Source organism: Salmo salar, chromosome ssa26 (genome assembly GCF_905237065.1).
Source record: "Salmo salar chromosome ssa26, Ssal_v3.1, whole genome shotgun sequence".
Classification (NCBI taxonomy): Eukaryota; Metazoa; Chordata; class Actinopteri; order Salmoniformes; family Salmonidae; genus Salmo; species Salmo salar.
Window position 1 is genome coordinate 19,301,100 of NC_059467.1, and position 26,335 is coordinate 19,327,434.

The 26,335-nt window shown below is 42.0% G+C and overlaps 3 protein-coding genes and 2 non-coding genes across 7 annotated transcripts in view; all 5 read left to right on the forward strand.

Annotated features, from left to right (window-relative positions):
- LOC106587184 (lysine--tRNA ligase) overlaps positions 1 to 7,527 on the forward strand; it is a 41,018-nt gene extending 33,491 nt beyond the window's left edge. For all 3 annotated transcript variants that reach the window (XM_014175274.2, XM_045709033.1, XM_014175273.2), the window contains exons 13-14: positions 5,985 to 6,128; positions 7,031 to 7,527. In XM_014175274.2, coding sequence (XP_014030749.1) covers positions 5,985 to 6,128; positions 7,031 to 7,105 — 219 coding nt within the window. In that variant the 3' untranslated portion in view covers positions 7,106 to 7,527. The remainder of the gene's footprint in view (positions 1 to 5,984; positions 6,129 to 7,030) is intronic.
- A 1,104-nt stretch (positions 7,528 to 8,631) lies between these two features.
- Positions 8,632 to 12,893, forward strand: LOC106587183 (glycine cleavage system H protein, mitochondrial). The gene is made up of 5 exons (XM_014175272.2): positions 8,632 to 8,902; positions 10,608 to 10,687; positions 11,081 to 11,144; positions 11,254 to 11,385; positions 11,738 to 12,893. Exons 1-5 carry the CDS (start codon positions 8,752 to 8,754, stop codon positions 11,833 to 11,835), a joined length of 525 nt encoding a protein of 174 aa, XP_014030747.1. The 5' UTR covers positions 8,632 to 8,751; the 3' UTR covers positions 11,836 to 12,893.
- A 1,076-nt stretch (positions 12,894 to 13,969) lies between these two features.
- LOC106587182 (60S ribosomal protein L13) lies at positions 13,970 to 18,927 on the forward strand. Its single transcript, XM_014175271.2, has 6 exons — positions 13,970 to 14,066; positions 14,575 to 14,692; positions 16,650 to 16,791; positions 17,261 to 17,434; positions 18,198 to 18,254; positions 18,720 to 18,927. Exons 2-6 carry the CDS (start codon positions 14,589 to 14,591, stop codon positions 18,876 to 18,878), a joined length of 636 nt encoding a protein of 211 aa, XP_014030746.1. The 5' UTR covers positions 13,970 to 14,066; positions 14,575 to 14,588; the 3' UTR covers positions 18,879 to 18,927.
- On the forward strand, positions 17,676 to 17,759 carry LOC123730860 (small nucleolar RNA MBII-202). Its single transcript, XR_006762312.1, has one exon. It is a non-coding gene; the product is annotated as a small nucleolar RNA MBII-202 (small nucleolar RNA).
- LOC123730862 (small nucleolar RNA MBII-202) lies at positions 18,442 to 18,526 on the forward strand. Its single transcript, XR_006762313.1, has one exon. It is a non-coding gene; the product is annotated as a small nucleolar RNA MBII-202 (small nucleolar RNA).
- Positions 18,928 to 26,335: the final 7,408 nt, after the last annotated feature.

Here is a 26,335-nt window from a genome sequence, read left to right on the forward strand (position 1 = left end):
CCTTGAACTTTTCGACCTTTTGCCACATTTCAGGCTTCAAACATAAAGATATAAAACTGTAATTTTTTGTGAAGAATCAACAACAAGTGGGACACAATTATGAAGTGGAACGAAATTTATTGGATATTTCAAACTTTTTTAACAAATAAAAAACTGAAAAATTGGCCGTGCAAAATTATTCAGCCCCCTTAAGTTAATACTTTGTAGCGCCACCTTTTGCTGCGATTACAGCTGTAAGTCGCTTGGGGTATGTCTCTATCAGTTTTGCACATCGAGAGACTGAAATTTTTGCCCATTCCTCCTTGCAAAACAGCTCGAGCTCAGTGAGGTTGGATGGAGAGCGTTTGTGAACAGCAGTTTTCAGTTCTTTCCACAGATTCTCGATTGGATTCAGGTCTGGACTTTGACTTGGCCATTCTAACACCTGGATATGTTTATTTGTGAACCATTCCATTGTAGATTTTGCTTTATGCTTTGGATCATTGTCTTGTTGGAAGACAAATCTCCGTCCCAGTCTCAGGTCTTTTGCAGACTCCATCAGGTTTTCTTCCAGAATGGTCCTGTATTTGGCTCCATCCATCTTCCCATCAATTTTAACCATCTTCCCTGCCCCTGCTGAAGAAAAGCAGGCCCAAACCATGATGCTGCCACCACCATGTTTGACAGTGGGGATAGGGTGTTCAGGGTGATGAGCTGTGTTGCTTTTACGCCAAACATAACGTTTTGCATTGTTGCCAAAAAGTTCGATTTTGGTTTCATCTGACCAGAGCACCTTCTTCCACATGTTTGGTGTGTCTCCCAGGTGGCTAGTGGCAAACTTTAAACGACACTTTTTATGGATATCTTTAAGAAATGGCTTTCTTCTTGCCACTCTTCCATAAAGGCCAGATTTGTGCAGTATACGACTGATTGTTGTCCTATGGACAGAGTCTCCCACCTCAGCTGTAGATCTCTGCAGTTCATCCAGAGTGATCATGGGCCTCTTGGCTGCATCTCTGATCAGTCTTCTCCTTGTATGAGCTGAAAGTTTAGAGGGACGGCCGGGTCTTCGTAGATTTGCAGTGGTCTGATACTCCTTCCATTTCAATATTATCGCTTGCACAGTGCTCCTTGGGATGTTTAAAGCTTGGGAAATCTTTTTGTATCCAAATCCGGCTTTAAACTTCTCCACAACAGTATCTCGGACCTGCCTGGTGTGTTTCTTGTTCTTCATGATGCTCTCTGCGCTTTAAACGGACCTCTGAGACTATCACAGAGCAGGTGCATTTATACGGAGACTTGATTACACACAGGTGGATTCTATTTATCATCATTAGTCATTTAGGTCAACATTGGATCATTCAGAGATCCTCACTGAACTTCTGGAGAGAGTTTGCTGCACTGAAAGTAAAGGGGCTGAATAATTTTGCACGCCCAATTTTTCAGTTTTTTATTTGTTAAAAAAGTTTGAAATATCCAATAAATTTCGTTCCACTTCATGATTGTGTCCCACTTGTTGTTGATTCTTCACAAAAAATTACAGTTTTATATCTTTATGTTTGAAGCCTGAAATGTGGCAAAAGGTCGAAAAGTTCAAGGGGGCCGAATACTTTCGCAAGGCACTGCATGTCTCCTTTCACATAAAACCCGTCATCTCTATGAACCACTATTGATCGAACGGAGGCCATGTACTGCTATGCAGAATGTTCCTGTCCTGCTGCTTTTAAGAGGGTTTGCTGCTGCTCTTTTGACAAAGAAGCAAATGCTTTTACAGCGGCATTTCCTCCCAAAGTAGCAGGTTCCAGTACCACCGTACACTCATTCTTCCAATGCCCGATAGCCCCACACCTAAAACAGGTCTCTGTTGATTTTCTTCCATTTCCCTCCCTGTCCCTTTGTCCTATTTGGGCCATTGTAACCACTGTTAGTGACATTCAATGTGGCAGCATTAACCACTCTTACTGCTGCGGAGTAAATAGAAATGGATACTACTCACCGCTGCTTCTACCATTTCATCCCAGTGAGAATGCTGATCCGCCACCCCTGCAATAGCTGTTTTGATAACAGGTTTCAAACCTGTCATCAAAGCAGACGTATAAATTCCTGCATTTTGATCATATCTATCCCCCATCGTCAAGTTAGTACACAACGCATCATCCATCCGATCCACATAATCGCGTACTCCCTCTTTCGCACCCTGAGTACAGTTACTAATTTTACTCACATCTGGTCGGAACAACATATTCCCAACCGTAGTTAAGAATCCTTCAATTTCATCATTGGCCGTCGTTGGGTCACACGCTTCTCGTCCCGAGGACCAAGCTGACGTTCTATACCCCTGTGCGAGTGTTGGCAACATGGCTCTTGGCAATAGCGAGTGTACAATATGATCGTAATCACCAGCATGGAACCCAAAAATTCTGCCTTGTCTCAAGAAACTGATCAATTCCTGTCCCTCTCTTACTGGATCTGGTGCTTCTTTCATAATACTACGCATTTCGCTCACACTCAATGGCTGATGGTGATGCTGTATTTGTATCCGTACTTGGGGCTGCGCGTCATCTGGAATAGGGTTGTTCTCCCCTGGTACTATTTGTCCCGGATAATATGTAACTGGGGTTGCTTGTGTTCGTACCGGTCTCACCTCTCTATGATTACCTTGATCCTGCCAATAACGCCAACTGGTAGGTTCTTATTTTTCAGAGTAAATAACTCACGGACACTAGAGAAGCTTAACCAAATTTAATTCTTCCCAAAGGGTCGACACGGCTGTATTCAGACAGCAAAAACATTTCTCACCATCACAGTTATATACATCCCACTTTAGGACACTCCTCCTTCTCTCTCCAATCCTTACATCTTATGGTTCAATAGGAAGAAGGTAACCAGATACTAAACCCTGATTACTCCCTTAAGGGGAACTGACCTCACCTTCTGACCTCAACCCCTCCTTCCCCTAGTCCACAGATGTCCATCTGTCTCCCTTATCTCAACCGTTGCTCTACTCCCTTCCACCCAACACATTCCAAAGCTATCCGTCTTCCCACAGAGAACCATTCACTTCTGACACACAACCCAGTCTCTTTCACTCTTCCTATTCAAAGCTTCTTCTCATTAAATAAATGATAATCTCAATGTTCAAAGTTTTGCCGATTCCAACAGTACCACGTTCATCTGTACAAACAATAGTAAGCAAGTATAAACACCATGGGACCACGCGGCCGTCATACTGCTCAGGAAGGAGACGCGTTCTGTCTCCTAGAGATGAACGTACTTTGGTGCATGAAGTGCAAATCAATCCCAGAACAACAAAGGACCTTGTGAGGATGCTGGAGGAAACGGGTACTAAAGTATCTACAGTCGTGGCCAAAAGTTTTGAGAATGACACATCAATTTCCACAAAGTTTACTGCTTCAGTGTCTTTAGATATTTTTGTCAGATGTTACTATGGAATACTGAAGTATAATTACAAGCATTTCATAAGTGTCAAAGGCTTTTATTGACAATTACATGAAGTTGATGCAAAGACTCAATATTTGCAGTGTTGAGCCTTCTTTTTCAGGACCTCTGCAATCCGCCCTGGCATGCTGTCAATTAACTTCTGGGCCACATCCTGACTGATGGCAGCCCATTCCTGCATAATCAATGCTTGGAGTTTGTCCGAATTTGCGGGGTTTTGTTTGTCCACCCGCCTCTTGAGGATTGACCACAAGTTCTCAATGGCATTAAGGTCTGGGGAGTTTCCTGGCCATGGACCCAAAATATCGATGTTTTGTTCCCCGAGCCACTTAATTATCACATTTGCCTCATGGCAACGTGCTGCATCATGCTGGAAAAGGCATTGTTCGTCACCAAACTGTTCCTGGATGGTTGGGAGAAGTTGCTCTCGGAGGATGTGTTGGTACCATTCTTTATTCATGGCTGTGTTCTTAGGCAAAACTCCCTTGGCGGTGAAGCAAACCCACACATGAATGGTCTCAGGATGCTTTACTGTTGGCATGACACAGGACTGATGGTAGCACTCACCTTGTCTTCTCCGGGCAAGCTTTTTTCCGGATGCCCCAAACAATCGGAAAGGGGATTCATCAGAGAAAATGACTTTACCCCAGTCCTCAGCAGTCTCAGCAGTCCTCACCCTGTACCTTTTGCAGAATATCAGTCTGTCCCTGATGTTTTTCCTGGAGAGAAGTGGCTTCTTTGCTGCCCTTCTTGACACCAGGCCATTCTCCAAAAGTATTTGCCTCACTGCGTGCAGATACACTCACACCTGCCTGCTGCCATTCCTGAGCAAGCTCTGTACTGGTTGTGCCCCGATTCCACAGCTGAGTCAATTTTAAGAGACGGCCCTGGCGCTTGCTGGACTTTCTTGGGCGCCCTGAACCCTTCTTCACAACAATTGAACCGCTCTCCTTGAAGTTCTGGTTGAAATGGTTGATTTAGGTGCAATGTACTGGCAGCAATATCCTTGCCTGTGAAGCCCTTTTTTATGCAAAGCAATGATGACGGAACGTGTTTCCTTGCAGGTAACCATGGTTGACAGAGGATGAACAATGATTCCAAGCACCACCCTCCTTTTGAAGCTTTCAGTCTGTTATTCGAACTCAATCAGCATGACAGAGTGATCTCCAGCCTTGTCCTCGTCAACACTCACACCTGTGTTAATGAGAGAATCACTGACATGTCAGCTGGTCCTTTTGTGGCAGGGCTGAAATGCAGTGGAAATGTTTTTTGGGGATTCAGTTCATTTGCATGGCAAAGAGGGACTTTTGCAATTCATCTGATCACTCTTCATAACATTCTGGAGTATATGCAAATTGCCATCATACAAACTGAGGCAGCAGACTTTGAAAATTAATATTTGTGTCATTCTCAACTTTTGGCTACGACTGTATATCCACAGTAAAATGAGTCCTATATAAACATAACCTGAAATGCCGCTCAGCAAGGAAAAAGCCACTGCTCCAAAACCGCCCTAAAAAAGCCAGACTATGGTTTGCAACTGCACATGGGGACAAAGATCATACTTTTTGGAGAAATGTCCTCTGGTCTGCTGAAACAAAAATAGAACTGTTTGGCCATGATGACCATTGTTATGTTTGGAGGAAAAATTGGGAGGCTTGCAAGCCAAAGAACACCATCCCAACCGTGACGCACGGGGGTGGCAGCATCATGTTGTGGGGGTGCTTTGCTGCAGGAGGGACTGGTGCACCTCACAAAATAGATGGCATCATGTGGAAGGAAAATGATGTGGATATATTGAAGCAACATCTCAAGACATCAGTCAGGAAGTTAAAGCTTGGTCGCAAATGGGTCTTCCAAATGGACAATGACCCCAAGCATACTTCCAAAGTTGTGGCAAAATGGCTTAATGACAACAAAGTCAAGGTTTTGGAGTGGCCATCACAAAGCCCTGACCTCAATCCTATAGAAAATGTGTGGGCAGAACTGAAAAAGCGTGTGCGAGCAAGGAAGCCTACAAACCTGACTGTTACACCAGCTCTGTCAGGAGGAATGGGCCAAAATTCACACAACTTATTGTGGGAAGCTTGTGGAAGGCTACCCAAAATAAACAATTTTAAAGGCAATGCTACCAATTACTAATTGAGTGTATGTAAACTTCTGACCCACTGATGAAATAAATAAAAGCTGAAATCACTCTACTATTATTCTGACATTTCACATTCTTAAAATAATGTGGTGATCCTAACTGACCTATGACAGGGAATTTTTACTAGGATTAAATGTCATGAATTTTGAAACTGAGTTTAAATGTATTTGGCTAAGGTGTATGTAAACTTCCAACTTCAACTGTTTGTAGTAAGTAGTAGGGGCCACTGAACTGAAGCATTTCCCGAAAATCCTTGCCTTACATCAACTTAGTTACCATTGGTGCTTCATTTTCTTTGTGATATTTTCCTGTTTGAGTCACCACCCTGTAAGTCTTGATGAGCTACTTAGTTTTAGTTTCTCATCTAGCTCCTGTGTGTATTTTTGTGTTTTATTAGGCCAAGGCAGAGGGTGATGACGAGAGCATGTCCGTTGATGAGACTTTCTGCACGGCACTAGAGTATGGCCTGCCACCAACTGCTGGCTGGGGCATGGGCATTGACCGCCTTACCATGTTCCTCACTGACTCCAACAACATTAAGGTACAGTCATAATACATACAGGCAGAGGCCAATATAGATCCTTTGCCATCTCTAAAGCCTTGTTCACACTGTAGGCCTTAATGCTCAAATTAATGTCGTTTTTAAGTTCATTTTGAAATACTGACTGTCCAAACAGTTATTTACAAGTGACCAAATCGGATTTGTGTGTGTTCAGAAGGCAGACATGGCTATGCTAGTTGTCATAGTAACAACTGGTGTGTGCGTAGTGGTTTAGGCTGATTCCTATCACTCAAGTTATATAGCAAGCTAAGGTGAGAACAATGTCTGCAATGGATGTTTCCCTGTTCCTTTAAATGTTAAAAGTCATAGTGTAAGAACACTTATAAAGCCTCAAGGGATAAACTGATCCACCTTTCAAAAGGAGTCATTTTTGGCTAGCCACAACAGTCCGCTAGCTAGGTAGCTGTTTGGCTTTCTAGCACATTCAGTAATTATTTTGTAAACCGTTAACAAGATGGTTAGCTACTACATGTTCTTATCAAACTGTCAACAGAGTAGCTAGCAAACAACAAGATATGCCAAATAAGTTAAAAAAACAGTTGCGGGCAAATAAATCAGATTTGACTGTTCAGACACAAGTTGCATGGCCAGGAATCAGATTTGTATCTGACTTCAAACCACCTACGAAGGTGGTTTGAAATATCCGATTCCATGTGCCTTTTGGATGTTAAGACTGCAGGAAAAATAGATTTTAATTGTATATGCAAAAAAATTGCTTCAAACTGCCAATGTGTACAAAGATTTAGGCATGCGTGTTTATTATTATGCTATAGGGGACATTGTGTTGATGCTTGTTTACACACACGCACTACTAACTTGAATGCACTTCAGCAGGACTCTGTGTCTGTGTGAAACCACCTGATGTTAAATCTGTTTCACAGGAGGTGCTGTTCTTCCCTGCCATGAAGCCTGATGACAACAAGACAGCCCCTCTCACAGAGGGCACCTCTGTGTAGTATTGTGACCTCGCCTGCTGGCAAATCTCTGCAGGGGTTGGCATGGTGATGAAGCCTGGGGAAATAATCTGATTGGTCTGTTGGTCTCACTGTGTGTTCCGGTGGCGTTGAATGTTATCCATTTTATCATATGGTTTGAATCTTGCAATCTGCATTATTAAGGGAAATAAGTTACTTTTTAAATTATTTTTCCACCTTTACATAGTTGAAACATTCAATTGTGTGCTGTTTTTCCTTGTATTACCTTGCGGTCTTCCCTCAGAATGGTGGACATCCAAGCCCAATGTAATGTCAGTGAATGAGGGTTTCTGGACATGCTTGTGTTCTGTTATTGTATGCCATATAGTCCAACTACTTTTAAAAAAAAATCTATGTTCACCCACACAACTGCCATTGTCACAAAAATAAAATGACTAAAGTGATTCTGTATTCCTATGATTGAGTTACATGTGAAAGTATGTGTCTGCAGCTGATTTACTGTTGTAGCAGGCTTAAGTTACTGGTCTGTGTTCTTCAGCCATGGTCTTCATTATGTGCCTTTTCATAAGCTTTTGGATAAACCAGGGGTGTAGTCATTCAGCCGAATCTGTTGCGAAACATTTAAAACGGAAGTGAACGAAACAGGGAGCGACATACCTATTCTGTTAAAACATGTTTTGTCTGTCTTTTCTTTTTTCCAAACGGGAAACATTTAGCAACAAACTAGAGTTTCTATTGGACAAATGCAGGTAGAGCAATCCATTTCGTTCTGCATCTGTGTTTCTTAAACGGTAAACTGTTTGTTGCAAGACATAATGAATACACCCCTGGTGACTGAACTCTTGACAACCAATGTGCACCCCAACTATATGGATCCCCTAAGAAAGGATTGTGGGATGAACTGTGTACAATACAGCTGGTTCGAGGAGGAAGAGCACAAGGTGAGTTCATTTCCAGTGAATGAAGTCCAGTTACTTTCTAGTCATGCTGCAAAGTACTGTAGGACCCTAGTGTTAAGTCTACCAAGATAACCATCATTTGTTTAATGAAATCAACACTAGGTTCTAGGAACTGTTGCCCAATCTCAGAAGTTGTGTACAACGGACACAATAGAAACATTGAGGGTTAGGGCTGTAATATTCATGAAAGAAAAACTAGTTAGTCATAACCCAGTTTCTACAACCTACCAAGCATAATGAGAATGGTCGCCTTCACCTGTTCAGACGTTGCATGAATCAACCAATGGTTGCGTGCTACGGCATCGACTGTCGTCGATTGACTGATCTAACATTGTGATGAGATGATAGTTAAAATACATTTCCAGGCGGTGTAAAATATGGCATGCTTCAGCAACGCCTGGGCAGAGGAACGCGCCCAAAACCTTATGGTTAGTTCCACAATGCCATAAAGATGCAGTGTACACTGAAGAAGATCTAACACTACCAACTATGCGAAAAAGCCATTAGTATCCTAAATATTCTGTTGTGCATCTGTTACGCCTTGAGAGTATCCATATAAGGAAAAACCTTATTGGTAAATACTGTGCAACTTCCACAAAGTTCTGCTGAAAAGCCGCTTCTATTTCATGTCGAGAGCGCGCAAAGGGTGATGGTGCGCGTTCCACTCAGTCAATTGCATGTGTAATCATTTCGGCCGACACTGTGAAGATGGCGATGAGAGCAGCGTTCCGGTGCCTTACTGCAAACTTTTCCCCAGTACTGATTCAGCGTTCTCGACCTGTACAGATATCCGCAAGTCGGCTCTTATGGAAGGCCAACACCACGCAGACACTGAGCACCGCCTCACCACTGTCCACAGGTAACAATTTGTTACAATGTTGCCCAAATTGGCGCACTCGGTGTTGCACGCTAGATTTATCAACATCACAATTTATGTAATTTACGGGTCTGTGGCTACACATTCCAGTCACAGAGGGGGAATAATCGCACACTGTTTTGGTCACTTTCCCACTGTACATTTTTACACGTCAGTGAGAGAGCGAGCGTGAACTGCGATTTTTATATTATTTTGTGGTCAGCATGTCCAGTTTTGTAAACAGTTTAGGGCGCATGCCCTGCTACGATAAAGTTTGGTCGATGGGTCAAATAAAAAGTAGCCAAATGTTGGCAGTTACGTGGTCTAAAAGTAAACTATTCTCTCGTTATTCCCAGACAGAAATCAAAGGATTTTGTTTTTATGGAATTTTGAGATTCCCTGACCAGCCTGTCGAACAAGTCCCCGCGTTAGGTTGGTTTTTAACCGTGACCTTTTTTATTATATGGTCGCTTTCCATAAACTGCAATCTGGGATGTCCCCAAAAGAAGCCAGGTCGATTAAAGTTTTCATTTTCTTAGACTACACTGTAAAACATTGTTTATCAGAGGTTTAACTTGACCTTGCAATTATTTGCTGGGTCTGCTTTCCGCGGTCTTAAAAAACACATTAGGGCTTGTTTGGCACTCAAGACACCCATAGTCTCTTGCCCCAATGTAATGGATAATTACATAGAGCAAATCACGCACGAGTTTGGACGTAGGCAAGTCAAATGCTGGTCAGGAGTAACACATTTGAGCATACATCTGCATACATCTATATTTAGCATATTTACAAAATTTGTAGTCAGCAAATGCATGCATGGTGTAATTTGTGGGTGGTGGTTTAGTCTAGAAATTATATTGAAAATCTCCATTAAGGTAAGGCTCTCTTGTCTTTCAGACAAACCAGCCATGCCTCAGCATTTTGCACAATTCACAATCTGGTTCAAACCTGTATTTTTCTGCATGATCTGATGCTAGCATTGGAAACTGTTGAGGCATTTAATTCCTCCCCAGCGTATCGGGGAAAATTGACAGCGTTTGACATAAACCATGTTTTAATGTTTCTTGCTTGAACTGTGGATTACATATTTGTCCCAAAAAATATAAAATATTACTATTTAATAGAATTAACAGCCCACATAGCAGATTAGAGGAAGGATGTTTAAATGTGTGTGTGCTCCCTCCCACCACTCACACTGTACAACCATACTACAATGTACAGTAATAGCTAGAGAATGCTGGTACATTGTATGAGCAATTGACATCACAATGGTGATAGTAATACAATTCACATCTTGTTTGACATTACAGGGCTGAATGTGGGGCAGTGCATGAATGGTATCTTTTGCCACCTTTCAGTATATTAAATGAGGTTTGTTGTTTTGCACAGAACTTTTTGGCTCTGGTCCATAGTACATTAGTGTCTTTTGGACAGTTAATAACAAGGGCAATGTGTGGTTTAGGATGGGTACTTAGTTAGGTTGCCCCCCACCCCCCACCCACCCACTAGAGTTTGGAAACCCTAAATTGATGGTGGTGTACTCATAGAACACAGAAAACTTAGACATTTTAGTTTTTTTTTTTTAGATTATGGCCATGTCAACTAGTCAGTGTAGTGTACTAATACATTATTAGTTTGAACATTAGTCTGCTGTTTTTCTATGCATATGCATCCCATTATCTGATGCGAATGTCTATTTTTACAGCCCTCAAATTCACAGACAAGCATGAGTGGGTACGAGTAGAGGGAGGAGTTGGCACAGTTGGCATCAGCAAATTTGCACAGGTATGCAGTTTGGTTGGTATTTTTATCAATGATTTAGTGTGCTGTTGTGTTTCTAAATTACTGATAATCTGACATTTATTGGGCTACATAATGCCTGTATTGTCTTGAGAGATTTATTTTGGAACTTTGTACTTTGTCCTGCAATACAAAGACATATACCAGAATGAAAATGTTACATATGCATGACTATTGTTTAGGGTAATTGATTACTTGTATTATGCCTGGCTTAAAATTTGAGGGCCAATCTGATATTTGTGCAAGAACTTGAACTTACATTGGCCTTATTTTATGCTTTCCCAGAATTTCCTCAATGTGTAATTCAAATATTAATATTTTGTGTTGCAAATTCTGTGTAGCTGCTAAAATGTTAGAATTTGTGTCCCTCCATTGTAGGAAGCATTAGGTGATGTGGTGTATTGTGGACTCCCTGAGGTGGGGCAAAAACTTGAACAAATGGGTGAGATTCTTTTCAGATTTAAGTTTCCTCCCACAAGTAAATGACTCTTGTGACTTCGAGCTTTGTTGCCAATAAAGAGGGTCATGCATGTCCTTTGCTTGTGTTTCAGAGGAGTTTGGTGCTTTGGAAAGTGTGAAGGCTGCTAGTGAGCTGTACTCTCCACTGACTGGAGAGGTAACTGAAATCAACACAGAGCTGGCAGACAACCCTGGACTAGTGAATAAATCCTGCTACGAAGGGGGTGAGTATCTTCGACAAGACAAATCAGTTGATACGCTTGTTTGACATTTTAGTAATTTAGCAGACGCTCTTATCCAGAGCGAATTACAGGAGCAAATTAGGGTTGTTTTGCTCAAGGCCATATCAACAGATTTTTCACCTATTCAGCTTTGGGTTTCGAACCAGCGACCATTTGATTACTGGGCCAATGCTCTTAACCGCTATGGTACTTGCCACCTTATGCGAATTATTATTATTATTATTATTATTATTATTATTATTTTTTTTTTTGTGGGGGTGAATACTCATTTAACACACTTATTAATCCCCCCTCCTGACAATTTTACTGATGGTTGTTCTCCTTTGACTTCCAGGCTGGCTAATTAAGATGACTATTGACAACCCTGCAGAACTTGATGGCCTCATGGACGATGGCTCCTATGAGAAATTGATCAAATCACTTGATGAGTAGACTGCTCGACTCTCCATGTTCTTTTTTTTTTTTTCTTTTTTCTTATTCTTTTTAATGATGATTACAGGTCTTTCACACTAATCCTATCTGGACTGGCTGTAAAATCTCAGATAAAATGAGATTCTATAAAGTTGCCATATTTATTTTGACTGTAATTGTTTAATCACCAAGATAACCAAAGTGTTAATTAACAATGCTCACCTAGGTGCTTTTGCTGATCAAACCACAAGACAACCTGAAGGGTTTGTTCCCATGTCCTGTTGGCACAACGATAAATCCTGTTGGCACAACAATAAGGGTTGATTTCTTCAGGTGCTTAGTTTGAACTGAAAAAAATGCAGAGAAGTGGCAACAGGTTGGAAAGTGATCGGAAATGAGAAGTCAGATACAATAAATACAACCTACAATCCATTGTTTTTTTTCATTATGGCTTTTTTATTCCATCTGGTGGGAAGGATGGAATACAGTACTATTCACTTGCTTTACATAAACCACCTTAAGTCATTATCTAATAGTCAAAACTTAATTTGATGTCTGGCAATGCAAGACTAGTCAAAACCAAAACTTGGCTGGCAGCCTGACACTTCCAAAGACTCCCACACTTGTAGATTCACATTTTTCAGCAAGATAACCTTCTTTAGAACAAAAGACTAAAGCACAAATTAAGCAAGAATCAATTCTATTTGGGATATTTTCCTATTTTGAGGTAACATCTGACATCAGGAATATGTCAGATGCAATATATTGCATTTTTGTTGTGCTGTTTGTACACACTGCCTGTGATTGTAGACATAGCTCACTAATATCTACTGCTATACATATCATTCTTAGTATATATTTTTGGTGTAGGCCTATATATGCATAGATTGCATTTGGATTACTCAGTGTTATTTGGGTTACCTGGATTTGTCCTGACATTCATATATATTTTTTAATTATTTGTGTACTTGTTTGACATTTTTATGGCATTGTTAAGAGATGGGAACCCAAGCATTTTGCTGCACCTGCTATAACCTCTGCTAGACTGTATGTGGCCAATAAAATTTAATTTGATATGCTGCTGCTGTATTTTTCAACCCAAGTCATTCAAGCTAATGGTAACTAAACGTTACACTCAAGTGATATTAACACATTTAATATATCTGCACAGTATCATCAATGATTTATTAACACATAATCAACCCAGTCAGTTAATTGAACAGTAGTTTACATTAAAGGAAAGTTTCCCATACTCTGAAGGGTATGTGTGGACCTATTCCTAGAAATTACCCTGCTTTAAACTAGACCTTTTTGTTCTGATGCCTAATTGGTGAAAAGCCAGAGAGCTAGAGAAGCACTTCTCGTTGCTACATTGAAGCTAGGCACATCTTGACCTTTGCCCTTCGATTATTAAGATCGATTTGAGGTGCAAGGGGTGATTGATCAATGATTAATGGCAAAAGTGGCCACAGGATCGGTGCAGCAGAGAAACTGAGCATATCTTTGACTTTGTTTTATTTTTATTTAACCTGTAACTGAATGGGGCTTTACTACTTTTACAGGAGAATACAATTTGGCTGTCGGATAGAAAATATCCTTTCGGGATGGTCCTCTCTTGACACAATGAGCAAAGTGATGCTGTTGCTGTTGTTTGTGTGCACTTTAAAAAAAAGTGTTTCGCATATGATTTCAAGAACGTATTAGGGTTAAATATTTTGATGCACAACACTCCTATAATGAAAACATGTCATTCATAATGATTATTACAACAATGAGAATGGAAAATTGGGAGATACTCAGAGAAATTGGCTGTCTGAAACAGGTCCCGTAAGTGAAATGTGTGTAACTTTATTGTGCGACTGCAGTGACCCCTTGTGGTGTACCTACATATAAATCTTGATTTGGGTGGACGACCATTAGTTATAGAACAAATAATCTGTCATGCATGCATACTGGTTGTTTCAATATGTGTTGTATTGGGGTTTGAATAGGGTATACAAAGCACGTTATTACTCAGCATTATGCCAGAACCAATAAGATTTGGTTTACTAACAAAAAAACGTACAAAAAGCTAATTCGATCTGAATGCATCCTGAACAAGATAATATTTTTTTAATCAAACTCTTCACACGTGAATTTTAGTACATCCGGTTGACACTCCATTGCGTCTACCATTGGCTGCCATCTATATATCCCACAATGCACAATTTTAGAACTTCCTTTTTCCTTTCGGCCATTTTCCGCCCCAGACGGTATGTAGAAATAAGCTCACTATTTTTCAAATGAAATCGGTCTTCATCCTCAAATATATCGACGATGATGTGACTTTTATGCATTTATTGCGAAAGTTGATGATGTTGTCGTTCAGAATATATGACTATTGACCAGTTTGTTGAGCTAAAGGCTAAATAAAGGCGACCCAGATAGGTTTAGTAGTCAACCTATCTGGGTTGTAGACGCATGTATGTCTGTGTTGTCAGTGACATTACAAGTGTTTCATTATCACCAACCTATCGATAATGGTCTATATTATCGACAATGAACTCCAGTAATTACGGAGTCATTATCACAGTAAAATATACATCTGTTTGTGTTGGAATTCATTGTTGCACCCCAGCTAGCCTTGACGTGATGGCTAACATTTAGCCTATTAAGCACTTCGTCAGCCATTTTTCTTTTCCTCTGTTGGATGGGCTGATCTTATTGCTAAATGTGATTACCTTCTACCCCTACATGTGTTAACATTAACTTCTGTTTCAGGGAAGTAGGCAACCATGGCACCCAGCCGGAATGGCATGCTTTTGAACCCACACTTCCACAAAGACTGGCAGACGAGGGTGCGCACCTGGTTCAACCAGCCCGCAAGGAAGACTCGCAGGTAGGCCTTGATTAGTTACTTTGGTTACGTAAAGTATAATGGTTGGATAAATTGTATCTTTCGGTTGATCTGGCTTAAGTTTCAAATGTCTAATGTATGCAAACCTACCAGGTATTAACTAGCATGGTTATGTGACTAACCTAGTTGGTTAGGTAGCAGTGTGGATTGAATGATGGCTATGGTGTAATTTTGTTGTGTAGCTGTGCATGACATGCCTGCGGCTGTATGTAGGTGATGGAGGTCATTCAAATATAACTTGCTATATAAACTCAGCAAAAAAGAGACGTCCCTTTTTCAGGACCATGTCTTTCAAAGATAATTTGTAAAAATCCAAATTACTACACATTTTCATTGTAAAGGGTTTAAACACTGTTTCGCATGCTTGTTCAATTAACTATAATTAATGAACATGCACCTGTGGAACGGTCGTTAAGACACTAACAGCTTACAGATGGTAGGCAATTAAGTTCACTTATGAAAACTTAGGACACTAGAGGCCTTTCTACTGACTGATAAACACCAAAACAAAGATGCCCAGGGTCCCTGCTCATCTGTGTGAACGTGCCTTAGGCATGCTGCAAGGAGGCATGAGGACTGCAGATGTGGCCAGGGCAATAAATTGCAATGTCCGGACTGTGAGACGCCTAAGACAGCGCTACAGGGAGACAGGACGGACAGCTGATCGTCCTCGCAGTGGCAGACCACGTGTAACAACACCTGCACAGGATTGGTACATCCGGACATTACACCTGCGACACAGGTACAGGATGGCGGCAACAACTGCCCGAGTTACACCAGGAATGCACAATTCCTCCATCAGTGCTCAGACTGTCAGCAATAGGCTGAGAGAGTCTGGACTGAGGGCTTGTAGGCCTGTTGTAAGGCAGGTCCTCACCAGACATCACCGGCAACAACGTCGCCTATGGGCACAAACCCACCGTCGCTGGACCAGACAGGACTCGCAAAAGGTGCTCTTCACTGACGAGTCGCGGTTTTGTCGGATTTATGATCGGATTCGTGTTTATCGTCGAATGAATGAGTGTAACCGATGTGAAATGGCTAGTTAGTTAGCGGTGGTGCTCGCTAATAGGGTTTCAATCAGTGACGTCACTCAGACTTGTAGTAGGGTTTCCCCTTGCGTTGCAAGGGCCGCAGCTTTTGTGGCGCGATGGGTAACGATGCTTCGTGGGGTGTCAGTTGTTGATGTGTGCGAGGGTCCCTGGTTCGAGCCCGGGTTGGGGCGAAGAGAGGGACGGAACCTACACTGTTACATGAGCGTTACACCGAGGCCTGTACTCTGGAGCGGGATCGAGGTGGAGGGTCCGTCATGGTCTGGGGCAGTGTCACAGCATCATCGGACTGAGCTTGTCATTGCAGGCAAAATCAATACTGTGTGTTACAGGGAAGACATCCTCCTCCCTCATGTAGTGCCCTTCCTGCAGACTCACCCAGACATGACCCTCCAGCATGACAATTCCATACTGCTCATTCTGAGTGATTTCCTGCAAGACAGGAATGTCAGTGTTCTGCCATGGCCAGCGACGAGCCTGGATCTCCATCCCGTTGAGCACGCCTGGGACCTGTTAAATCGGAGGGTGAGTGCTAGGGCCATTCCCCCCAGAAATGTCTGGTAACTTGCAGGTGGAAGACTGGGGTAGCATCTCACAGCAAGAACTGGCAAATCTGGTGCAGTCCATGAGGAGATGCACTGCAGGACTTAGTATCTGGTGTGGCCACCAGCTGCAGTGACCGACTTTTGATTTTGACCCCCCCCTGTTCAGGGACACATTCAATTTCTGTTAGTCACATGTCTGTGGAACTTGTTCAGTTCGTCTCAGTTGTTGAATCTTATGTTCATACAAATATTTACACATGTTAAGTTTGCTGAAAATAAGCACACTTGACAGTGAAGATGTTTCTTTTTTTTGCTGAGTTTAAGAACATCCTAATTTTTCAGGCGGAAGGCCCGTCAAATCAAGGCTCGTCGTATTGCTCCACGTCCTGTGGCTGGTCCCCTCAGGCCTCAAGTCAGGTGTCCCACCATCAGGTATCACACCAAGGTGCGTGCCGGACGTGGCTTCACCCTGGAGGAGCTCAAGGTAAGAGGAAACTTAACAGTACATTTACCTTTTGAATAATAACCTACAGGCTTAGGCAGTGTTAGTATGTTGTAAGACTGAACAGCCTGAAAGACGGGTGTGAGTTTATTGAATATATTTTGGCTTGCAGACTACTAGAACCTTTTACAGCAGTCAAGTGACGACAAATCTCCGGAATCTCTACCTCCTTGATGATTCAAATTTAATCATTTTGCTGATGTCTGCTTTTTTTAATGTGTGCTGTGCATATACATTTTTTTTCCCCAAAGCTAGTCAATTGATTAACTTTGGACTCAAGCCAGTTATTAACCCATTTGTTTGATAGGCTTTTTTTGTCTGAATGTAGCAATCTTGTATTGAATTATGTGCAAGCCTTCACACTCCTAAAATTCCAGGCATGGCTAGCAACTAAATGTCCAACATTCCTTAAATATTTGGTTCACTGTCTTGCATGTGCTTTGTATTCTAGGCCGCCGGAATCCACAAGAAGACAGCCCGCACCATTGGCATCTCGGTTGACACCCGCCGTCGCAACAGGTCATCGGAGTCCCTGCAGGCCAATGTACAGCGCCTGAAAGAGTACCGCTCCAAACTCATCCTCTTCCCCAGGAAGGCCTCCGCACCCAAGAAGGGAGACAGCACTGTAAGTGTCAGTCAAAGAACATTGGGTTGTGTTTATAGACATATGGGCACGCATAACCATATTGTCAAAGTGATTGCTTAATTTGAAGGTCAGATGTTAAATAATTTCAGTGTGAAGACTTCAGCAGTCATGTATAACATTCCCTGTTAAAAGTGATTTTACAAAATTAGCTCAGAACTGGGGCAATGATTGAAATTGTGATGAAACCTGGATCGTGAGCAGCACTGTGCCAGCAGTCAAGTGATGACAAATTCTCCGGAATCTCTGTACTACCTTGATGATTACATTTGAACCTATTATCTGATGACTGCCGGGTTCGTGTGTCCAGTGCCCATTCTGTAGTTTCTGAAACGACATGTTAGAAACTTTTGGAGTTAAGGTGTGGAAATTGGGCTTCAAGCAGGTCTGAAGGTTTTGAAGTGTTTTTACTGCTTTTTGTGCGGAGTAACAATGATCTGCAGGGGCAGGATATTAACCAGACGTTTGTGCTATAGATAATACTGTCTTAGACATATTGGTGGACAGTGTTGGAATGTCATTTAAAATATTGTTTACACACAACAGATCTGCATGGTTATCTGGACTACAACTTATGTGACTACTTTGTTTGTGCACTGTTGTAGATTTAGATTCAGTTGGTGTGAAATTAAATGTTTGAAATCTCTTCACCCCAATAGCATTTTAGATTGACTGTACCGTCTTGAATGTGCACATGGTAGATGTTACTTTTCCTGCGCATATTAAAACCTTTCCCTTTCTCCAGGAGGAGGAAATCAAGATGGCCACGCAGCTCTCTGGTGCTGTCATGCCCATCAAGAATGTACGTATCACACATTCATATCACTTGATTCACCCCCCAAAAAATAAGTTCATTTTCTTTAAAATACACTGAACACTGATTAGGGTTATTGTCTGTAAATGGGAAGACCAGGTCATAATTGAGATATTAGGATGTTTCTTGAGTATATGTATTGAACACGTATGTTAGAGCTCTATCAGCAGTCAAGTGATGACAAATTCTCCGGAATCTCTGTATTACCTTGATGATTCTCTTTGAACCTATTATCTGATGACTGACAGATTGTGCTGGGCCTTAACTTACAGAAGTGGACACATACATAATTAAGGCATTGAGTAATGACATGGGACTCTGTTAATCCATTCATTCATTGTATTTGACTTTCTCTCTTTGACTGAAATGCCATTCTACTAGCCCTTCTACTCTTGATGAGTATATCTTTACATCAACATTGTTGTAATTGGGTGTCTTCTCCCTCTGCTGCAGGTGCACAAGAAGGAGAAGGCCAGGGTGATTTCTGAGGATGAGAAGAACTTCAAGGCTTTCGCCAGCCTGCGTATGGCCCGTGCCAATGCTCGTCTCTTCGGCATCCGTGCCAAGAGGGCAAAGGAGGCAGAAGCGGAGAGTATTGACAAGAAGAAATAAACCGTTAGTTTCTATGGAACTTTCCAAAATAAAAACGTGTATAATTCCAGTGGTCATTTTTCAGTATGAAGGGTCATGTTTGTTACCATCTCATCTTGTACTCTTAATTTTTATTCCACTTGTGGAGACATTTCTGATCAATGACGTTAAACACTCAACTTTTGTACATTTGAAAAATTGGTTTTCATGCTTTAGTATTTCAATTATCACATTTGATGGATTATAGAAATACAGGCATCAATGTGAACATTAAATCGAGTGTTGACTGTTGCCAAAGAGACCAATGGATGGAATTTATCTTGCCCAGTCACTACCAGCAGGTGGTGGTTGTGCTACATTGTAAATCCCTCACCCTGGCATTTAAGTTGTATGTGGAAACCAGTCTCCTGAATATGAGCTATACTCTATGGAAGTGGCCTTTTTGAATCGTCTCCAAGTCAAATGAACAATAGTCCTTAAGCCAAAAAATTCATTAGGCGCATGGCAAAAGTAAATTCATCCACAAACTATCATTTATCTTAAATTACTGCGATATTCATTAATTTCATAAGAACCCATTAAGATTAGGTGACGTAAAGTCAGTGGTGGTTACCTTCAAAGGGTTTTTTTCCCCGTACTTTGAATTCCTAAATATGAAATGGCTTTTTTCCACAAAGCAGTCGATCTACAAAATCTCAATAGAATGTGGCATCCTTGGCACGTCTACCGGCTCCGAATAGTTTACTGTGCAAGTTAGTTTCCTTGCTAGCTCAACCAGAACCTTGTGATTGACATATGAGCAATTCTCCAGCCTTCTAAAAGTGAATGGGAATGTGGTTGAGGTTTTTTTTGGTGGTTGATTGTGGAATTCCTAGATTCTTAATCTAGGCCTAAAGGTCAGGGGCATGGATCAGAAAACCAGTCAGATCTGGTGTGACCACCTTTTGCCTCATGCAGCACAACACATCTCCTTTGCATGGAGCTGATTGTGGTATGTTGTACCACTCTTCAAAGGCTCTGCGAAGTTGCTGGATATTGGCGGGAAAAGGGAACACGCTGTCATACACGTCGATCCAGAGCATCCCAAACATGCTCAATGGGTGACATCTGGTGAGTATGCAGGCCATGGAAGAACTGGGACATGTTCAGTTTCCAGGAATTGTGTACAGATCCTTGTGCATTGGGGCTGTGCATTATGCTGAAACGTGGTTGATGGCAGCGGTTCAATGGCTCGGCAATGGGCCTCGGGATCTCATGGTACCTCTGTGCATTCAAATTGCCATTGATACAATGTAATTATGTTCGTTTATAGCTTATGCTTGCCCATACCATAACCCCACCACCATCATGGGACACTGTTCATAACGTTGAGAGCAGCAAACCGCTCACCCACATGACACCATATATTCTGTCTGCCATTGCCCAGTACAGTTGAAACCCGGGATTTATCCATGAAGAGCACACTTCTCCAGCATGCCAGTGGCCATTGAAGTGGCTATGACGTTGACCTGCAGTCAGGTCAAGACCCTGGTGGGGACAAAGAGCATGCAGATGAACTTCCCTGAGACGGGTTCTGACAAGTGCAGAAGTTCTTCGGTTGTGCAAACCCACAGTTTCATCAGCTGTCCGGGTGGCTGGTCTCAGACGATCCCGCAGGTGAAGAAGCCAGCTGTGGAGGTCCTGGGCTGGTGTGGTTACAAGTGGTCTGCGGTTGTGAGGCCAGTTAGACGTACTGCCAAATTCTCTGAAATGACGGAGTTGGCGAATGGCAGAGAAAATAACATTCTACTCTCTGGCAACAGCTCTGGTGGACATTCCTGCAGTCAGCATGCCAGTTGTATCTGTGACATTGTGTTGTGTAACAAAATGCACATTTTAGAGTGGCCTTTTATTGTCTCCAGCACAAGGTGCACCTGTGTAATGATGCTGTTTAATCAGCTTGTTGATATGCCACACCGGTCAGGTGGAAGGTTTATCTTGGAAAATGATAAATGCTCACTAATAGGGATGTAAACCAATTCTGTGCACAAAATTTGAGAGAAATAAACTTTTTGTGCATATGGAACATTTCTGGAACCTTATATTTCAGCTCATGAAACATGGTACCAACACTTTAAAGGGGAATGGGGAAACCTAGTCAGTTTTACAACTGAGTGAATTCAACTAAAATGTGTCTTCCGCATTTAACCCACACCCTCTGAATCAGAGGTGCGGGGGGCTGCCTTAATTGACATCCACATGTTTTATATTTATGTTCAATATACAAGTCCCTTCGGAAAGTATTCAGACCCATTGACTTTTTCCACATTTTTTTCCACTTACAGCAGTATTCTAAAATGGATTAAATACAAATAATTAATCAGCAATCTACACACAACACCCCATAATGACAAAGCAAAAACAGGTTTTTAGAAATGGTTGCAACAAACCCCATAAAAACCTTATGTAAATAACTATTCAGACTCTTTGCTATGAGACTCAAAATTGAGCTTAGGTGCATCCAGTTTCCATTCATCATCCTTGAGATGTTTCTACAACTTGTAAATTAAATTGATTGGACATGATTTGGAAAGACACACACCTGTCTATATAAGGTCCCACAGTTGACATTGGATGTCAGAGCAAAAACCAAGCCATGAGGTTGAAGGAATTGTCTGTAGAGCTCCAAGACACAGATCTGGTGAAAGATACCAAAAAATGTCTGCAGCATTGAATGTCCCTAAGAGCACAGTGGCCTCCATAATTCTTAAATGGAAGAAGTTTGGAACCACCTAGAACCACCAAGCTGAGCAATCGGGGGAGAAGGGCCTTGGTCAGGTGAGGTGACCAAGAACCCGATGGTCACACTGACAGAGCTCTAGAGTTCCTCTGTGGAGATGGAAGAACCTTCCAGAAAGACAACAATCTCTGCAGCACTCCACCAATTAGGCCTTTATGGTAGAATGGCCAGACGGAAGCCACTCCTCAGTAAAAGGCACATGACAGCCCACTTGGAGTTTGCCAAAAGGCACCTAAAGACTCTCAGACCATGAGAAACAAGATTCTCTGGTCTGATGAAACCAAGATTGAACAATTTGGTCTGAATGCCACGTGTCACGTCTGGAGGAAACCTGGCATCATCCCTACGTTGAAGCATGGTGGTGGCAACATCATGCTGTGGGGATGTTTTTCAGCAGTAGGAACTGGGAGACTAGTCAGGAATGAGGGAATCCTTGATGAAAACCTGCTCCAGAGCGGTCAGGACCTCAGACTGGGGCGACGGTTCACCTTTCCTAAGCACACAGTCAAGACAATGCAGGAGTGGCTTCGGGGGCAAGTCTGAATGTCCTTGAGTGGCCCAGCCAGAACCCAGACTTGAACCCCATCGAACATCTCTGGAGAGACCTTAAAATTGCTGTGCAGCGACACTCACCATCCAACCTGACAGAGCTTGAGAGGATCTGTAGAGAAGAATGGGAGAAACTCCCCAAATACAGGTGTGCCAAGCTTGTAGCTTCATACCCAAGAAGACTCAAGGCTGTAATCACTGCCAAGGTACTACAACAAAGTACTGAGTAAAGGGTCTGAATACTTATGTAAATGTTTTTTTTTTTTTTTTCATAAATTGGCAAAAATGTCTAAACCTGTTTTTGCTTTGTCATTATGTGGTACTGTGTGTAGATTGAGGGGAACAAACAATTGAATCAATTTTACAATTAGGCTGTAACCTAACAAAATGTGGAAAAAGTCAAGTGGTCTGAATACTTTCCGAAGGCACTGTACATTGACATTCTACCACCACTATGTTATTCTCATGCACCTGATACCTGCACTGTGAGTAATATTCTGGGGATGAGATTATCACCACAGACAAGGCAGAATCTGTGGTAACATAAGGACAGTGCAGGTCATACGACTTCTTCAAGGTAAAAATCATTCGGGTGATGAAGTCTGACAGCATTGTTCCTATGCCCCTCTGATAGAATGACTGCCACAGCATGATGTCTTAAGGTTACTTGAATGTAAACTGTAGCAATGTATGCTATAATAGCAATTATACAACCAATACACTGTAGCTTTGACTATGTAAAGGCAGCCTTGAGATGTGTGGGCTATACCTTAAAAATGAATGAATGCAGTATCGCGCTTCTAAACCTGCATTGCTTGCTGTTTGGGGTTTTAGGCTGGGTTTCTGTATAGCACTTTGTGGCATCAGCTGATGTAAGAAGGGCTTTATACATTTGATTTGATATCAAATTGAGTGTGTTCGGGCTTTGTATGATGTCATGTCTCTTGATTTGCTCAGCAGTGTTCATGGGTGGAGGCGTGGAGGGCAGTGGGAGTATTACGCAAACGTCCCATTTCCTCTGCTCCTGCACACTCTGTCAGCCATGACAACCTCTGACCTGAGCAGAATAAAAGATCCGGTGAGAACCGCACAAGATTCTGTCTCTGCCAGGTGTGCTTCTTTAATGTCTTCTGTTCTGATCATTTACTTCAGATTGTGCTGCTGGTTGTTTATTCATGTTCTGACTGACTTGTTGAGTGTTTAAACTGTAAGATGATACAATCTGTTCAATGTAGCTTTGACTGCATCTTTCCCAAAACATAATTTACTAGTGTTTATTTCTTGAATATTCTCCCCTAGGCCTGTATCATAGCCTTAGGATCCAACAGGAATTGATTGATAGGTTTATGACTGACAGCTTTCATATTAGGTCACTCAATGAATAGTGTAAGAGGATAGACTTCGTTTCCATTTCACTGAGCCATATTTAGATCAACTAGATCATGTTAAAACAAAAGCACACCAAATAGATTAAGTGGAAATTATAGCAACCATAGCCGGTATGGGAGCCTCTAGAATCAATGAAGTATTGGGAGTTTGCCCAAAAACCTACATGTAAGTCAATGTGTCTAAGAATATCTTAACACAGGGGACCTGCTGGGTGGAGGATTACATATGAAGTTACATAAACTCCTCACCAGTGCCTGCACAAATTCCATTCTCATGTTTTCCATTATTTTTGTTACCTCAATGGCAGAAATCATTAAAGTTGGTTGGTATGTAGCTCTCATTATCAAAATTGTTTTCTGTTATGTTGAAAGCAAGCAAGCAATTTTTACGGGAAAACATTTGAGCTAGACAACAGCATAATGTCTGCCTGGGAGCTGGAGTGGTATAAACAGCTAGATAGCGAGAGGACTCTTGATAAATATATGCATAAATACACAGGAAGTCCAGAGGGAGAGGCTTTAGTGTTGGCACAGCGGCAACAGATGGTTCTGGTTAAGAGCTACAGCATAATGGAGCTCAGGTGTATGGCCCAGGGCACTGTTGATTCCTACTCGCAATGAATTCCCATCGAGTTCGAGGCACAGGAGGTGAGAATCTAAGACGATAGGGTAACTAACCATTCTTTAGGCTACAACTGCAATTAACCCTCTTGCTACCGTGGCATCAAACCCCTGTTGTTGCCATGTTAATTATTGTACTCGTGAGCTTATGCACATTTACTTATAAGAATTATAACATAAAGGAAATCAGTTGATCACCATCAGAGGGTCATAGGTCAATAAAACAGCACTATCTCCGTTTTAAAGAGGCAGAAAGCCTTGGAGGGGAGGATGTTTCCTGCTGCAGGGTTTGTTGATGTGATCATGATGAGGGACAAACAGCCCAGTAAAGCGAATAATTAAAATAGAGCCAAACGTTTAGTCGAGTGCTGTTTGAATAAATACCTCTCGGCCCAATACTGATTAGCCTCCCCATTCGCTGCCAATAGTCTTTAGGGAGGCCTAACTTTTATAAGGAGCAAGACCCCAAATGCGTACCTGTGGAGTGAAATCAACAACAGAGCCCAGAGGATGTATTACCACCAATGATGTTGTATCCTCTTTAGAGAACATTTAGAGAGGAATTGCTAAGTCAGACATTTTCTCTGCATCCCAGAATAGGCTTCGCCCTGAAGCAATGGGAGCAGGCATATAGTGCACTTTAATTCATTCACCCAGCCTATTGTCATCAAAGTGGGAAGGCAGAAAGGATATGTGCTGTAGGTGGGACCCCCACCATTTATAATTGCTACAGTTAAGTGCTTTGAGAGGAAAATGTACAACTCTGAATACACTTCATTGTCAGCTGGAAAGCTATCATGTTATATAATCTTTAGCTAGTTTTAGCAAGTTCACAAAAATTATATGGGCCTTGTGGGTGGGCTGAAAAAGGCTTCATATGAAGAGAACGGAGTGTATGTGTGTGTGTCAAATGATTTTAAAACCTGCCCAACACTTGTTGATATTCAGATCATTATAGCTTTAGCTATAGCCCTTTTATTGGTATTAAATAGTCTAAAACGTGTGTGTGTGTGTGTGTGTGTGTGTGTGTGTGTGTGTGTGTGTGTGTGTGTGTGTGTGTGTGTGTGTGTGTGTGTGTGTGTGTGTGTGTGTGTGTGTGTGTGTGTGTGTGTGTGTGTGAGAGTGCAAGAGAGGGGGGGCGGAGGTAGCGGAAGGGTGAGAGAGAGAGAGAGAGTATTTCCTGATATTTACAAGAGTAGCACTGACTGTGATTAATCTCCATTGTTTCTCCATTAGAGCTCAGTGTCACTTAGGATCCTTAGCTGTCTGGCCAGCCACATCAGGGCGCTCACACACAACTTGTTGTGCCATCACCTGAGGATCTGTCTAATTCAATATCTGCTGTCTGACTGTCAAGTGTCTCCTCCTGTGTTTCCTGGGGTTGTAATTATTGACCTCCGTGAAAGACAGCAGTCCCTTTCAATGATACTAAAAGTCATATCTAGCCACTGGGAATAATATAGTTACATTCAAATCAAATCAAATTTATTTATATAGCCCTTCGTACATCAGCTGATATCTCAAAGTGCTGTACAGAAACCCAGCCTAAAACCCCAAACAGCAAGCAATGCATGTGAAAGAAGCACAGTGGCTAGGAAAAACTCCCTAGGAAAAACTCCCTAGAAAGGCCAAAAACCTAGGAAGAAACCTAGAGAGGAACCAGGCTATGAGGGGTGGCCAGTCCTCTTCTGGCTGTGCAGGGTGGATATTATAACAGAACATGGTCAAGATGTTAAAATGTTCATAAATGACCAGCATGGTCAAATAATAATAATCATAGTAGTTGTCGAGGGTGCAACAAGCACGTCCGGTGAACAGGTCAGGGTTCCATAGCCGCAGGCAGAACAGTTGAAACTGGAGCAGCAGCACGGCCAGGTGGACTGGGGACAGCAAGGAGTCATCATACCAGGTAGTCCTGAGGCATGGTCCTAGGGCTCAGGTCCTCCGAGAGAAAGACAGAAAGAGAGAAAGAGAGAATTAGAGAGAGCATATTTAAATTCACACAGGACACCGGATAAGACAAGAGAAATACTCCAGATGTAACAGACTGACCCTAGCCCCCCGACACATAAACTACTGCAGCATAAATACATTGTGTCATACTAATAGGCCTATTACTGAAGGGAGAGACTATGTATCTC

Excerpts from the sequence above, each read along its gene's own strand:
- LOC106587182 (XM_014175271.2), top strand. The coding sequence starts at position 14,589 with ATGGCACCCAGCCGGAATGGCATGCTTTTGAACCCACACTTCCACAAA. Across the intron at positions 14,693-16,649 it reads CCCGCAAGGAAGACTCGCAG|GCGGAAGGCCCGTCAAATCA; the intron begins GTAGGCCTTGAT and ends CTAATTTTTCAG. Across the intron at positions 16,792-17,260 it reads TCACCCTGGAGGAGCTCAAG|GCCGCCGGAATCCACAAGAA; the intron begins GTAAGAGGAAAC and ends TTTGTATTCTAG.
- LOC106587183 (XM_014175272.2), top strand. The coding sequence starts at position 8,752 with ATGGCGATGAGAGCAGCGTTCCGGTGCCTTACTGCAAACTTTTCCCCA. Across the intron at positions 11,145-11,253 it reads GCAAAAACTTGAACAAATGG|AGGAGTTTGGTGCTTTGGAA; the intron begins GTGAGATTCTTT and ends CTTGTGTTTCAG. Across the intron at positions 11,386-11,737 it reads TAAATCCTGCTACGAAGGGG|GCTGGCTAATTAAGATGACT; the intron begins GTGAGTATCTTC and ends TTTGACTTCCAG.